At 37.3% G+C, this 15,503-nt stretch overlaps 1 protein-coding gene and 1 non-coding gene across 5 annotated transcripts in view; one reads left to right on the top strand and one right to left on the bottom strand.

Annotated features, from left to right (window-relative positions):
* The window catches only part of KIT (KIT proto-oncogene, receptor tyrosine kinase), an 89,442-nt gene that overhangs the window by 24,183 nt on the left and 49,756 nt on the right, over nt 1–15,503 (bottom strand). For 2 of the 4 annotated variants that reach the window (XM_037829830.1, XM_037829832.1), the window contains exons 5-7: nt 13,416–13,587; nt 9,442–9,631; nt 7,099–7,214 (exon numbers count right to left, since the gene is read on the bottom strand). In XM_037829830.1, coding sequence (XP_037685758.1) covers nt 7,099–7,214; nt 9,442–9,631; nt 13,416–13,587 — 478 coding nt within the window. The remainder of the gene's footprint in view (nt 1–7,098; nt 7,215–9,441; nt 9,632–13,415; nt 13,588–15,503) is intronic. The other 2 variants (XM_037829831.1, XM_037829833.1) reach the window with 1 other exon arrangement.
* On the top strand, nt 2,280–2,387 carry LOC119530674. The gene has a single exon (XR_005216070.1). It is a non-coding gene; the product is annotated as a U6 spliceosomal RNA (small nuclear RNA).

The raw sequence follows: 15,503 nt of genomic DNA, 5'->3' as shown, positions 1-15,503 counted from the left end.
GGTACCCACTCCAGCTTAACATGACTGTGTTCTGTATAAGCCCGAGGACAAACCATGAGCCCTTTAATTTTCAATGCCTTACGGCACCCCTGCCTGCCTTCGTTCCTACCATTGCTCCCATGCAGCCCGAACCGCTAGGTTCCTCATTGAAGGATGCACCTTTAAGATTGGAGAGATCTATTTATGGCCCCTAAATATCATTTAGCACATATTTAAAATTTGTAATACTGGTCTGGAAAATGCTATCAGATCAAGTTTGGAAGTGTCATTTTCAGGTAACTGATCTCTTAAAGTCATTCCAGAGGATTGAAAGCAGCAGTTTATCATATCAATCATAACTTCTTTCCACAATTATGTAAATTACTTCAGGATTCACTGGGATATTTGAAATTATAAGTCAAAATAACTTTCCAAAACATTTAATTTACTGATTATCATTGATATTTATTCAAGAGATATAAGATGGAAAAGAAAACAACCAACAACCAACAAAAAACAGGTGGATAAATTATGGTTAAAAGGCACATTTGGCCTTTTATTTGTCCTAGACCTGGTTAAAAGCCTTATTGTTTGGCAGTTATTGTAACCAGAGACCATGTGTTTCTATATAAATATCACAATACCCCAATTTTGATCTGCAAGGGAAAAATCACCATTGCTACAGGGATATCAAACTTTTTAGAACTAAGAGTCTGATTTCTACGTACATTTTGGATCAGCAATTCCAAGAGTAATCTCAATAAAGCGAATTCAGAGCAAAGAATCACTGCTTTCGGTTTTGTTTTGAACGAAAACTTCCACTAGAGTTCTGCTCAAAGATGGCAAATAGGAACAGCTCTTGGCATCACAAACCTCCTTGAATATCATGGAACAATTTAACAGACCCATGTAAATCATGGCTTGGTTAAAGAGGTTAAAAGTATTTTCAAACCTACCATGTTACATATTTAATTGTTCTGTTAACACAAACTGTTAGAGTACAGTAATTTTTTTAAAGCCACATACCCACCTAAGCAATTAAAACGTATACACACACTCAAAATACACAATAAATCTACACGTGGAAATTTCAAAACAAATGGATTTTTCAGCCACCAAAAATCTAACCCTTCAAAATCAAGGATTTTTCACTAGCCTTTCCTGCAGCTCAATCTATCAAGCAATTACACATCATCGTCACTAAGTAAAAGTAGCCTGAAATTTTGCGGCAATACTATACATTCTGATTTTTATTAATTCCAATTCTTGCAAAGCACAATTTCCTTTCATCTTTGGGGCTAAGCTTATTTATAGAATAAAGCATACACTAAATCTACATATGCATTTGGCAAAATAGACACAACGGCTCTAACTTTTAATTTTCAAATATTTAAGCTTTTGATTTTAAAATCTGACCTAAAACAACTTTCCCATAATAGTATTAGCTAAAATTTGGTTCAATTTTTTAAAAAAATCAACACAACAAACTAGCTAACTATATCTGTAAAGAGCAAGTGAAACATACTTCACACAAAAGGAAGGCGGATGTTTTAAGTTCACACAAAAATGCTACCTTTGTCAAAGCATTTGGCAATCAAGAAATCCAATGTATTAGCCAAGCAAAACAAACACTTTCAGTCAGTTTAGTGTTTGTAACAAACTGACATCAACTTAGTCAATGAAGAGACTTCCTGAAGAGCTTTACCTGAGGGCAGGATCTACTTTATCCTCATTTGTATCCCCAGTGCCATGCAGCAGGAGTTCTAGAAATGCTGGTTGGGTCCTGGCAACCCAGAAAAGACCTCCTGCACAAACAGGGAAGCCAACAAGGGATCATTCTGGAAGGTTAACTCGATTTCCTATCCAATTTCAAACAGGCATGAGTTTGCATGAGTTCACCAGCAGAGGTGATTAAAACTGATCTTGCTGGATGCCAAATGAAGACTGGCAAGTAAAATCATAGCGATTTTGCCACTTGAAGAAAAGTAAGGGTTACTTCAGAGAGGCCTTTCTGAGGTCACTGACTCATGACCAACCGACAAACACACACTGGCAAATGGAGACATGCAAACGGGGAGAAGAGACAGATCTGAATGTCCCTTGGCCTCGAGGCCAAGAAAAGAGAGACATACACAAGGCAGCTACAGCTGAGTATCTCAACACAAAGTCTGTGGAGGGGGACGCATCCATGATGTGAATCCATGAGAAGTTCAGAAACTGAGAATAAGCATTTAGGAACTGAGAGTAATGGGACAGAATAACTTTATATATCTGTTGAATCTAATATTAAAAGAAACTGGGTGCTCACTTTGGCAGCATATATTCTAAGAATTGGAACGATACAGAGAAAATTAGCATGGTCCCTGTGCAAGGAAGACACATAAATTCATGAATCGTTCCATATTTTTAGGAGATAGAATGAGGGTAGCAAATGAGGAACTGATGCTTAATATGTGCAGAATTTTTAATATGTTTGATGGTAAATGTCTGGAAATGGATAGAGGTGACGGTAGCACATTATTGTGAGTTTAATTAACAACGCTGAATTATGGGTGTGATTGTGGTTGAAAGGGGGAGTTTAGGGTTGTGCATGTCACTAGAAGGAAAGCTAGAGGATAAAACATGAGACTGTATAACATAGTGAACCCAGGTGTGGACAATGAAGGTGGTTAATAGTACAAATATAAGAATACTCTTCCACGAACTAGAACAAGTATACATCACTATTACAAGATGTTAATAATATGGTGATGTGCCAGTTTGGATGAATTATGTCCCCCAAAACGCCACATTCTTTAATGCAATCTTGTGGGGTAAAGCATATTAGTGTTGATTAGGTTGGAATCCTTTGATTGAATGTTTCCACTGGAATGTGAGTGACACATTTGATTGGATTATTTCCATGGAGATATGGACCCCGCTCATTCAGGGTGGGTCTTGATTGGAGTCCTATAAAAGAGCTCACAAACAGAAGGACCTCAGAGCTGCTAAGAGTGACATTTTGGACAGCAGTTGAGAGAGACATTTTGGAGATGGCTGATGAAAGGAGACTTTTGCTGACACTTTGGAGATGCTAGCCCAGTGTCTGCTCTGGAGAAGCTAAGAGAGGACAAAACACTCCAACAGCAACATTTTGAAGAAAGTACAGGAGCTGAAAGTGGAGCTGGAAGACAACCTGGGATCAGCAGACACCAGCCACATGCCTTCCCAGCTAACAGAGATTTTCCAGATGCCATTGGCCTTCCTTCAGTGAAGGTATACTTGTGTTGATGCCTTAATCTGGACATTTTCATGGCTTTCAGATTGTAAATTTGTAACCAAAAAAAACTCCCTCTATAAAACCAATCCATTTCTGGTATTTTGCATAACAGCAGCATTAGCAAACCAGGACAGGTGGTATATGGGAAAAAGATACACCTAATGCAAACTATGGACTTAGTTAACAGTAATATTGTAATATTCTTTCATCAACTGTAACACGGGTACCATACCAATCCAAGGGTCAGTAATAGGTGGGAGTAAGGGGTATAGGATTTTTCTTTTGGGAACAATGAGAATGTTCTCAAATTGATTGTGGTGATGAATGCACAACTCTATGATTACATCGAGAGCCACTGGTTGTACACTTTGGATGGATTACATGATGTGTGAATAAAACTGTTAAAAAAACAACAAAGAATTCAGGCTCATACTTCATGTATCTGCTACTTTCATTTCACTTTTCTAATAATTTGCTTTTACTATATTTTACAAGTATGAGCCACAATGAATTGGGAATTAAAAAGAAAAAACTGGTCCTTTACCCTATAGACAGTTTGAGAAGCACTGTCCTAGAGCATCCTAGAGCACCCAAAGGCTTTGTATGAACAATAAGTATATTAGGTTTGCGAGGATATTGATTTACCTACAATCATTTCTTAAATCATTTGAATATTGAGATTTTCAAAAGCACATAATTTTGCCTATGTGTAATACACCAAGCTCCTCTGATTAAAATCATAATTAGTCTAGAGACGTGAACCAAAGGCCAATGAGGTACCATACAATCAAAACTGTCCTGAGGAACTGAGATAATAACACGTGTCCCTTGGAAAAGGAGAACGCCATAGTTAAACAAGTTTGGGATATGTGCCCCATCCTATGACGCCCTCCTGGGGAGGCAAGAGGTATGTACATCAGCACACTGAAGAATCTGCGAAGGTTGTAATAAAGAAACACGTTTACCTGTGCAGCTGTGCACCTATTAGCTGCTAAACACATATCAGCATCTTATTCAGGAAACAAGATTTTGGAAATGCTGGTTTAGTGAAAGGACTCTAGATTAACAATCAAAAACCTGTCCAGGACAACGCCACAGAAGCAAGAAGCTGAAAGCAATGAAACCCAGAAGAGGAGGGAGAGACTATGTGGCAGACGAGTCAGATCGCCAGCAGCTGGTCTTCAGGAAGAAGTGGGAAAAGTAACATCCAGGGTGGATGGAAGAGCGAAAGATAACAATGCCTGGCGACTGGCTGCAGAATGTCCCAGCAGCTTGGCCTCCTTTGTCAGGTTCCATTGGCTTTTTCCTTCGAGTTCCTCTCCCTGGCTTTCCACCTCTGTGTCTGAATTTCTTCTGCTTACAAGGACTCCAATAATCAGGATTAAAATCCGACCTCATGAAAAATAAATCTTTGAGGCCCTAGTTACAGTCGGTTCACACCACAGGGAATGTGGATTAAGATTAAGAACATGTCTAAATTGGGGTACATAATTTAATGTACCACAATCCTTATTTCCTTCCTGTATTATCTCCTTAATTTTGGTAGGAAGAGCACAATGTGAAATAAAAAAAGTGAAATTCTTGAATTCATTTTCAAAAAATTGCAAAAAAATACATATCATTCTTGACAGAAGCTAAGAAAGAGAGAAAACCTAACTTGCAGAGATTTTTGAGGAGGGAAGGAAAAATTGAGGACACACTGGATGACATCCATTTTTACATCAAAATAAGAAGTGATTCTTCAGCTTGGTTGGAGAGGTGTGATGAGATGACTGAAGAATATCTGAATGGGGCTTATGAGGGGTGACAATGTGACTGGGAAAGCCATATGGACCACACTCCCCTTTGTCCAGTGTATGGATGGATGAGTAGAAAAACGGGGACAAAAAAGAAAAAAAAAAAAAAAAAAAGGCAAAAAAAAAAAATAATATTTGAAGACAAGCTTACATTAACTGGGCATTAACAAGAGATCATAAATCATTGTCTAAGAGTTATAATGGACTGAGCAACTCAAGTTAGAAATATATATTTTAATGGATCCAATTATTTGTAGGCACCTAGTAGCTTGTTGAAATCTGGGATTTATGTTTGAAATAACTTCTGTTTACTTTGTTTCTAATTACAAAATTAGTATGTGCTTACTGTATGAAATTTAGAACATACAAATAGAAGTAAAAAAAAGAAAAATCTTCATATGAAGAAATAACTACTATTATCAGATTTTTTTTCTGTGCATAAAAGCAAATACTATTAAGACTTAAAATATGTTTTTCTTTCAATGTAAACAATGACATGTCCAGTGTGAAAAAAATTAGAAAATACTAAGACATACAGAATATAAAACTCTCATAATCAAATAGTAAATGTATACCTCTTTGTAGATATACATTTTCTCAAATAAAAATAAGATTGTAGTGAGGAAAAACAAAAAACCTGTCCAGACAAATACTGTATGATTTCACTTGCATGAAATATCTGGAATAAACAAATTCAGAGACAGAAAGTATATTAGAGGTTACCAGAAGCTGGGGAGAAGGGAATGGGGAGTTACTGCTTAAAGGATAAAAAAGTTTCTGTTTTAGGTGATGAAAAAGTTTTAGTAATGGAAGGTAGTGATGGTAGCACAACATTGTAAAAGTAATTAATGCCACTGAATTATACACTTAAAACTGGTTAAAGTGACAAATTTTGTTACATACAGGTTACCACAATTAAAACAAAACAAAACAAAACAACCTCTCCAGACCACCACTTACTAGCTGTTTCATTTCTTCATTTATAAAGTGGTTATGCTACCCACCCCCATACTTGCTGAGCTGCAGCATCAAATAAAGTAATTATGTAAAATCACTTTCATACTGCAAGTAAGCTCCTACAGGGCATGGAATTGGCTCCCATGCTTTGTGCTCTTAGGACCCCTATCCCAAATCCCAGCGCATGTAGAGCACTCAGCAGAGTTTGCAAGTTGGTCTCCAGGCAACGTGCTGGGAGGTCTCACCCCCACATACCAGGACGGCTGATTCCGAGGGTCATTTATTGGGCTGCTCCCTTGGAATGCCATGTCTGTGGAGGCCTCCCTTCCTCCGGCTGGGATGATGTGGCAGGCACCTTCCCTCCCTTCCCTGGAAATCCAGACAGGACCAGGGCAGAGCAAGGAGGAAGCCTTGCAGTTGGCGAAAGCCCCAGCTGGTGATCGTGTTCCCTGGACCTCAACCTCCATGCAGAGGCATTTCTCAAGGACGTCGTGGGGGGCCATAGAAGGGCAGGACTCGGGTGTTTGGGTTCCCACATCCACAGCCCTCCTCCCATCCTAAACCTCCTGCTACTTTCTCCCACAGTAGCCACATGGTACTCAGTCATGACCAGCTGGGCTGGATCAATATCACATTCAACTTAGTGGGAGAAAAATTTAAACACAAATAATATCACAACCCAGAAAAAGAAAGCTTGGTAACAAAGATCATGCCGAAGCTCGACAGCATCTCTTTCTTACCTAACACCATAATCCAGCTCCTATTCAACCTCTGGTTCCCCATTTCAGCAATCAATAATACATTTCCCCTCAAACAAGTGTTATTTTTAACTTTTAAGGCTCCTCTGTTTACTTGACAGGTTGCACTCAGAATGTGAGCGACTTGTACAAGGTCATACATATGGTTGGTGAAATGTAGGCCAAGCAATTGGTTCTCTTACACACTCTTCTAACCACCAAACCACGAGGTCTTTGCTAAGGTCAAAATTATCATGAAACACTATTTACATAGTACACAACGCATCTCGGTTCTGCAGCTGTTAGGAACACTAGCCACAACTTAAGATAATAGAAAATAAAAAGATAAAGAGACATTCGTTTTACTTACTGTTCACATAAACATTAAATGTTACAGAAGAATTGACATCAGAATTGGACACCAGAAACGTGTAAGTGCCTCCTTCAGTGCCTTTTAATCTGGTCAAATGCAGCTCACTTATATATCTACAAAGAAAGGACAATAAATCAATCACCTAGGAAGGCCTGCCTCGGAGTGCAGGTCTGTTTGAGGAAACATGACTCACTTAATACAGTATTGGCAAAATCCACATTAGCAAATACATATATAGATGGGTGTGTATCTATGCATACATGTATGATATATAAATATATATACACAATAAAATAAAATAAATCTGGGTGAAATGCCTCTCCTGTGGGAACACAGAGAGGGGAAAGGCTGTCTAAGTATAAAAGCAATCCCAGAGACTGCAGGCTGTCTGCCCTTCCCTCATCATGGCCACTGGCTCCTCAGTCCCCCACAGTTCCTCATTCAAACTTCCTCTCACCAATGTCCTGAACTCCATTCCCCTCAGCAAGATACCAATGTTGTTGCCCTCACCTTCCTTCTTGCAACTCTTTCTTTCTTGGTTTCCATGAAACCACCATCTCCTGGCTTTTCTCCTACCTCCACTGCTACTTCTCAGTCTCCTCTGCCAAATTTGGGACTCAAGCTTCTGCTTTACTGCAGGGCTGCCCGATATGGCTATGCAGACTGAGCATGGTTCAACCCTCAGGGAAGTTTACTGACATGATCCTGGGCAGCCCGTGATATAAAAATGGAGTCTTGCCAAGATGCTGCTCCCACTGCACAAGCTCCTTGGGCAATCTATTCTCGTGCACTCAATTATTCGCTATTTGCTCAACTTTCATATCTTCACCTCTAGTCTAGTATCAGCCACAAATACAGGAGCTGATTTTGTGCCCTCATTGCCTACCCCTCTCCCGCCCCCACCAGCTGCTAATAGCTCACACTTGGAACCTTCCCTCAAGGCTCTCCCTTAGGTAAATGGACCATTTGGAAGTTTATTTACTGGGGCCAGGTCCACAGCCAATATGTGACCAAAGCCCAGCTCCAGAGCTCCCCTAGTTCTGTTCCTTTCCCTTCACCATCTTGCTTCCGCCACTCCCTGACAGGTTTCGCTCTCACCCATGGACATGAATCCCTGTCTCAGGCTCTGCTTCTAGGGAAGCTCACCTAAGATGAGCTGTTAGGAAGACTAGCCACAAATTGATGTCCTATCTGAACATCATCACCTAGAGATCCTCCAGTCAATCTCAAATTCAACAAACCTCACACTGAAACTCATCTTCTTTCCTCACCCTCCTTCCTGTCAGCCTCTTCCTCCACCTTCTCAGCCAATGGCACTGCCAACTCACCATCCAGCCTGGTGGAGGAAGCCAGACTCCTCGGAGGCATCCTCAGCTCCTCCCTGTCTCGCCCACCCTTCACTCACCAGGTGTTATTAAGGAGGCATCCCTCATGTCTCCCAAATCCATCCTCTTCCCTCCGACCCTTAGTTCTTGGTCCAGGACACTATCGTCTCTACAATATTCTTACAACAGCCAACAGCCTAACCATCCTGACTGGAAAAATATACAAATGCCATCCAAGCGCTCTACCCCTTATTAGCCCTTTGATCTTGGTCAAGTTACTTAACCCCTCTGTGCCTCAGTTTCCTCTTCTATAAAAATGGGAGAAATGAGTATCTATCATATACGGTTGTGTGAGGACTAACATTTAATGAGTAATACGTAAGGTACCTAGAACACTGCCTGACAGAAAAAAAGAAAAGACATACCATGTATATAAAATGTTCGCTATTTTTAATCATAAATGTTTATGGACTGAATGAGACGTCTTACACAAAAGAACTTGGGTTCACTGCCTGGCTCAAAGCTTGCTAATGACTCTTTGTTTTCTTAAAAAAATGAGTAAAGGTACTAACTTTCCTCTTTGACATCATAAATCATTCTCTGAAAAGAGAGTCAGTATATGGCAGGCACCGAGTTAAACTATTGTCAGAACTCTGGGAAAGAACTATCCTCCATTTTATAAATTAGAAAACTGAGACACAGATTTTTGTGTGTGTGCTCTAAACACACAGCAAAATAGATGACGTGGGATGGTGCTCAGGAAACACTCTGGAACTTCCTTCGATGCCAGGAGGTCTCTCGTGTATCTGCAGGTCACACAGATGGGATCTGTTAAGCCAAGAGGAAGAAGGGAAAAAATGTGCACGCCCCACTGTAAGGCCCTTTTCTTTTTTTTAATCATTTTTTTTTTATTGTGGAATATCACAGAGGTGATAACTTTCCAAGTGCAATTAGTTAGAAAGCAAATTTCAAAAAATATCATGGGTTACAGTTCCACAGTTGGCCCTTTTCTTACCTGATATTACTCTCATTCTCAGATTTGGGATATTCCTCCCATTTATCAGTGGAAGTTCTGTTCATATATATCCACTGCTGGTGTTCAGGTTTGGGGTAAGCCTCATATTCAACAATTAAATCTAAATTTTCTCCATCATTTACAAATATTGTAGTATTCATCGTGGGGAAGATATTAATGAATCCTTTAGCTAATTATAAAAGAATAAGAAAGACAGACAATAAAGGTAAGAGAAGTTTAACTGACCATTTTACATTTGATTTTGCTCTTGTAGAATCACTGTCATGAAGATAGGAAGGCCACACACTTGGAATATTAGTCTCCCATCTCTGTCTCCTAAGCAGCTCTCTTAACAATCTAGCAGCCTCTTAAAATTCTTCCAGAACCACTAGTCTTGATTTTTATTACATTAAAAAATATGTGGACTAAGTAGTCCATATCCAGACCCAATATGTATATGTGGTAAGAATAAGCCATCAATAAAAGGGAAAAGGAATTCTAAGGATCCATAAAAACCTTAAAAGAATGCCATTTAGTAGTCTGAGAGAAATAAACTTATCTTCTTTTAACATCATATAACACAGATGATGAATCAAAGACAGCATTTTAACAATCAAACCATGATTTTAACTAAATAATAGAATTGACTCCTATCAAGTCTCTGCAGAGGAGCAGTTTTTTAGACATTATAGAAGAAACAGAAGAAAAATTATAAGATACAAATTTGAAAACAAACAATTTAAAAATGTCTATAAATTCAATTAATTAAGGTAACAGGAAAAAGAAAAGAAAATAAAGATGGGAAAGTATCCAACTACAATAGTGATTAAATTAAAACAAGCTATCACTTCTCACAACTGCTGAATTGAACTGAAAGAAACAATGATTTTGCAGGTGTGGTAAAAGCAGTATGCTGAATTACAAACTATAAATTGACATAACTCTTTTAGAAAGCATTTAACAATATAGAATTTTAAAAATTATATATTCTATTGATTCCTAAATTTCCATTTGAGAACTCATCTTAATGGTATGGGCAAGGTACACACAAAAAGAAGTGTTCTACACTGGTTATAATAATTTAAAAATGAGACAACAGAGATCTGGTTAAATAAATAAATAATGGTCTATCCACTCAGTAGAATATTATACAGTCTTTAGAAATGGTAATAAAATAAAAAGTAAAGAAAGAGCTTGATAAAAAGAGTAATAAAATAATTGTTGATAATATTTTTACAGCCATCATTTTTGTAATGCTTACCATATGCCAAAGACCTGGCCTAAATACTTTACCATACATTATTTTATCTAATAATTATAGCAAACATCTAATCTTATAACAATATTGAGAGATAAATCTTATAACTCCTTATCAATAGATGAAAAAAATCAAGGTCTAGAAAGCCATACAGCTAGCAGCCCCATGGCATAGCCCAGATTTGAAAACAGGTCTGTGAGAAGCCCAGGCTGCCTCTTCTTACTATACCAGGCCCTTGAGCCTCTACATACTTTTGAGTTTAAAAACACAGAGATAGAGAAATACAGAGAGAGAAAATAAAATTGTATGTATAATTTACCGTTGCATCCAAAAATATAAGCAATTTATTAAAATCCTAAAAATGTTTAGTTACAGCAAATTAGTGGGATTATGAGAGAGCTTTCATTTTATTCTTCTATTTATTTTTTCCATATTTAAAGTTAATTATAAAGTTTAAAATTATTATTTATTATCTGTAGTGCTATCTGGTTAAATATACCTAGTGAGATGGTCACTACAGTTTTTACTGCTGTTGGTGTCCAACAGATTCATGATAAAACTGTCCAATGTACCAATTAAAAAATGATTTTTTCAAGTGAAAAAAAAATCATCCAAACAAATTGGAAGGAGACGGAAACCACCACCTTACTTTAACACTTGAATCATAAATGATATCTCCTGCCCATTGTTTAAACTAATTAAGGTTTATTTTGAGGGAATGTTTTATTTGAAAGCTACATTAGATGCCCAGGTTCTCAAGGTCATCAATTCAGACACTAGACAAAATATTCAAATATTTCAGACAACAGTATTTGCATTGAAATTACTTCTTTCACAATCACCATATAAAAAATACTTGTCTTAAGATCCTCATGAGTTTTCTGTAGTCTAATTTGCTCAATATAGTTCTATGCCCTAAAGTGGAATAGAGCTTCAAATTCATGAAGTGAAAGAATTATTAGAATCATAAGAAGTCTACCCGGTTGTTATAAAAACATATGATTTTTCAAACACTTCTACATTAAGAAATTGATGAAGCATTAACATTTTATCAAGTGCAAACTCGATTCCAGACCCTTTTAAGGAATCTATTGCCTTTTCTCCTTTCCACAGCCTGAAGAGCTGTGTTCCTCAGAAGTTAAAGGAGGATGCATTAGAAAGTTAAGTGGCAGAGCCCCAAGTCAAAACCAGGTTGGTGTGATCCCAAAGCTCTGTTCTCTCTACCACCCCCTGTTGTATCTAAATCCTACTCTCAGCCCCTAAAGAAATTACTTCACTCTTTGTCTCTTCCTGTTCTTGTCCCACACGAACCCACTCCCTAAACAATACACAACCAGATTCAGGTTTCACTGTTACAGTCTTTCCAGTTATACAGTTATATTCTTGGAAATAGATGAATGGATTTTAAAAATCTGATGACATACAATATGCTCAGACCATCCTTACTAATTGCTTTCTGGAGCTGAAGCTGATATATCAACATGCTCCCTAATCAACTTAGCAAATTAGCGCTCATGGAGTTTAATATTTCAAAAGCATAGCCTTCTATTCAAATTAATAAATGGTTCACATTCACATTTAAGGACAAAGTAGTACGCTTCTGTATGTTGACTCTATATAATTGTCAGTAAAATGTCTTCTGTGTTCAGCCTGATGAAATACTTTCCATTACAATATGGGCAGAAATGCCAAAATTACAACATTATTGTGGGATAAGCAATAGACTTCTAACATTGCTACATAAATTACTGAAAAATTTGGGGGGAAGCTAGATTGGATGGGGGAAAAGAGAAATGAAAACAAATATTGTATCATCTTATTATTCCTCATGATGAAGAACTGCATGACCCTACAAGTATTTAATCAAAGTCAAGCAATAATAATATGCTTGCATTAAAAAGACAGGAAAATAGGTTAAATTTCCACAATGCTCAAAAGACTAAAAGGTGTAGGAATTAATTCAAAAATTGTTATTTTCAGTAAATCAAAAATATCAAGTACCCTGCTAAACTCTGCTCTCTTTTCAGTAGATGCTTGCAAAATGAATATCCAGTGAGATTTCAAGAGTAGGGAAGACAAGGCTAAACCAACTGTGCATACCAGATATGGTCATGATGGGATTAAGAGCATACAGATTGCCATGTTCCAGTTTATGCTCTGTGGAACCAATGACCCATGCCCCAGTGGGCCTCCTTCCTGAAGGATTATGCTATGAGCCTTAAGGTTGGAGGAAAGGGTGTGTGTGTAGGGGAGTGGGGAGGAGAAGCCCACTTCAGTCCTTCCTGCTGCAAATGAACTAAAGTCAATGGATGGCAAAACAATAAATCAAAAGGCGTTAAGGACATGACAAGAGGACTCAGAGAAATTCTTCAGGCTCTATGCATCCTCATTCATTTCAAAACTTGTGTCGTTCAGCAAGGACTAGAATTTTTGAAAAAGCTCAACTTCTGCTGGGTGAAGAGGGGAGAGTGGGTAGCACAGAGAATGACAGGTTTGAACAACTACAGTTACAGCTTTCCACTTCTTTCTATTAAATTGGTATAATTTGCTTCTGGGCTCTTGGAAGAGGCTACAATGAACATCTTCATTCATTCATTCGGTGATAATAAAATTCTAAGAATCTTTACAACATGCCATTTATGTAAAAAGGAAACTATCTAGTAATTTTTTCTTTCACCAGTGCCAGTAATTTATACATTCCCATAGAGATATTTACCTATTACTTTCAAGGTTGTTGTGACATTTGCTGATCCAAAAGTATTATTGGCATAACACATGTATACTCCAGAATCATTAACCCTTGCTGAGTTGATAGTCAATGTTTCCTGACGTTCATAACTGAAGTCACCCTGATGCCGGCTCTTACGTTGTAACCGTGCTTTAATCTGCTGGTTTCAGGAGATTTAAAAAAAAAAAAAAAAAAAATCAAAGATTACCATATAATTTATATTCAGAATCATTCCAAGATAAATTAAAAATAGCAGCAATTAACTTCTCCATATTAGCATTCATTATACACTACTTAAGTAAAAATAATAAAGCATTATGACAAGTCTGTCATTGGAACATTTCATATTACAGGATATATTGAAAGATAGTCATCATTACAGACTGAAAAAAAAAACATGAAAACACACTTCTTAATAAACATGCTATTCACAACTCCAAACTCTCTGCAATGCTGAATTTCTCAAGTCACTATGTACTACAGAACGCTGACTTTTTTAGTGTGATTTAGAATGCTTAGGTCATATCAGTATTTCAGGATTTTCCATGCTATATCCCAGTGACTGAAAGAGGACATGTTCCTAATAACAATAATGTTCTATTTTATCAACATTTACATTATTTTCATGACTAAAAATATAAGCATGACTTACATAAGCATAAGATATAAGCGCAGCTACACCTAAATGGAAATTCATCCAACACTTCTTAACCAGGAGCGTTTTAGCAACTAATGAATGAATTCCACCAGCTATGCCAGACACAGATGACCTCAAATTATTAAGTATGAGCTGAACAGAAAAGGTGAATTTTACCCTTGTGATATTACCATCCCCTCTTATTTGTCTGCAGACAAGACATGGGAAAACTATATGTCATGGAAAAACCATAATATAACCTACAGCAGCTTTCTGAAAAGATTAAAGAAAGTAGAATATAGTTTTCTGAATCTTCCAAATTTTCTGTAATGTGTACACATTCCTACTGCAATGGAAAAGAAAACTAACAAAAAAAGAAGTAAAGAGGAGCTGATATTGACATGGAAGAAGACCAAGGGTGATCTGTCTGCCAGGCTATGGTGAACCTATTAAGAATTAGACCATGCAGACGGTACTGTAAATCGGAACAATCCTTCAGGAAAGCAACTTGGCACTATGTTCATACCCTCTGATCAACTCCAGCAAATCTATCCTGAGGAAATAACTTGACAGAAAACAAAACCTCTAGGATGTTTCCTGCAGTGAAAACTCAGAAATGACCTAGATATATTCCAGGTGCAGGTACCTATAAAAATTATGACTGTGAAAAAAAGAAAAATGTATATATTACTTAAAAAGCATAAATTGAGCATACCATAAAAATGCAGCTAGGTGATAATATGTATGCATGTTGGCAGTAGCCACATGTGACTACTGAGCACTTGGAATGTGGCTAGTTCAAACTGAGTTGTGTCATAAGAAAAAATACCTAGAGGATTTTAGAAGCTAAGTATGAAAAAATAAGATACAATATCACATAAATATTTTTATATTAATTATATGATAAATGGTAATATTCAGAGTATATTTGGTCACATAAAATATATTACCAAATTAATTTTACCGGTTTCCACTTTTTGTAATGCACCTACCAGAAAATTTAAAATTATGTATGAGGCCTACATTATCTTTCTATTGTACGGAACTGCCACGTAGGACAGTGGACTGTATATGATTTCTCTTTATCTTAATGTCGTTGCATTTTTGGAAGTTTTTTACATTAAAATAAGCACACCCAAAAGCTGATCATCGAAGTCAAATATTTCAAAATAAAAGGAAGAAACCTGCTTTGCTATTAGCTAGCTGGGAGATCTTAGGCAAGTCAAAGATACCTCAAGTATCGGCTTTTATTTGTAAACGAATATACGTAGATTTGAAGCTACACCCTCTAGGAAATCCTTCTAATAATTGGCAGAAATCTCCCATTTAAAAACTGCCTAAGAATGTTCAATTAGGATGAACTTAAATGTTTGGAAATGAACGGGGGTGCTGGTAGCAAGATGTGAGAATAACTAACAGCGCCAAATGGTGTGTGAATG

This window comes from Choloepus didactylus, chromosome 3, assembly GCF_015220235.1.
Source record: "Choloepus didactylus isolate mChoDid1 chromosome 3, mChoDid1.pri, whole genome shotgun sequence".
In the NCBI taxonomy this organism is placed as follows: Eukaryota; Metazoa; Chordata; class Mammalia; order Pilosa; family Megalonychidae; genus Choloepus; species Choloepus didactylus.
The sequence above is the reverse complement of the archived record's forward strand: the minus strand, read 5'-3'. Positions and strand labels throughout refer to the sequence as shown.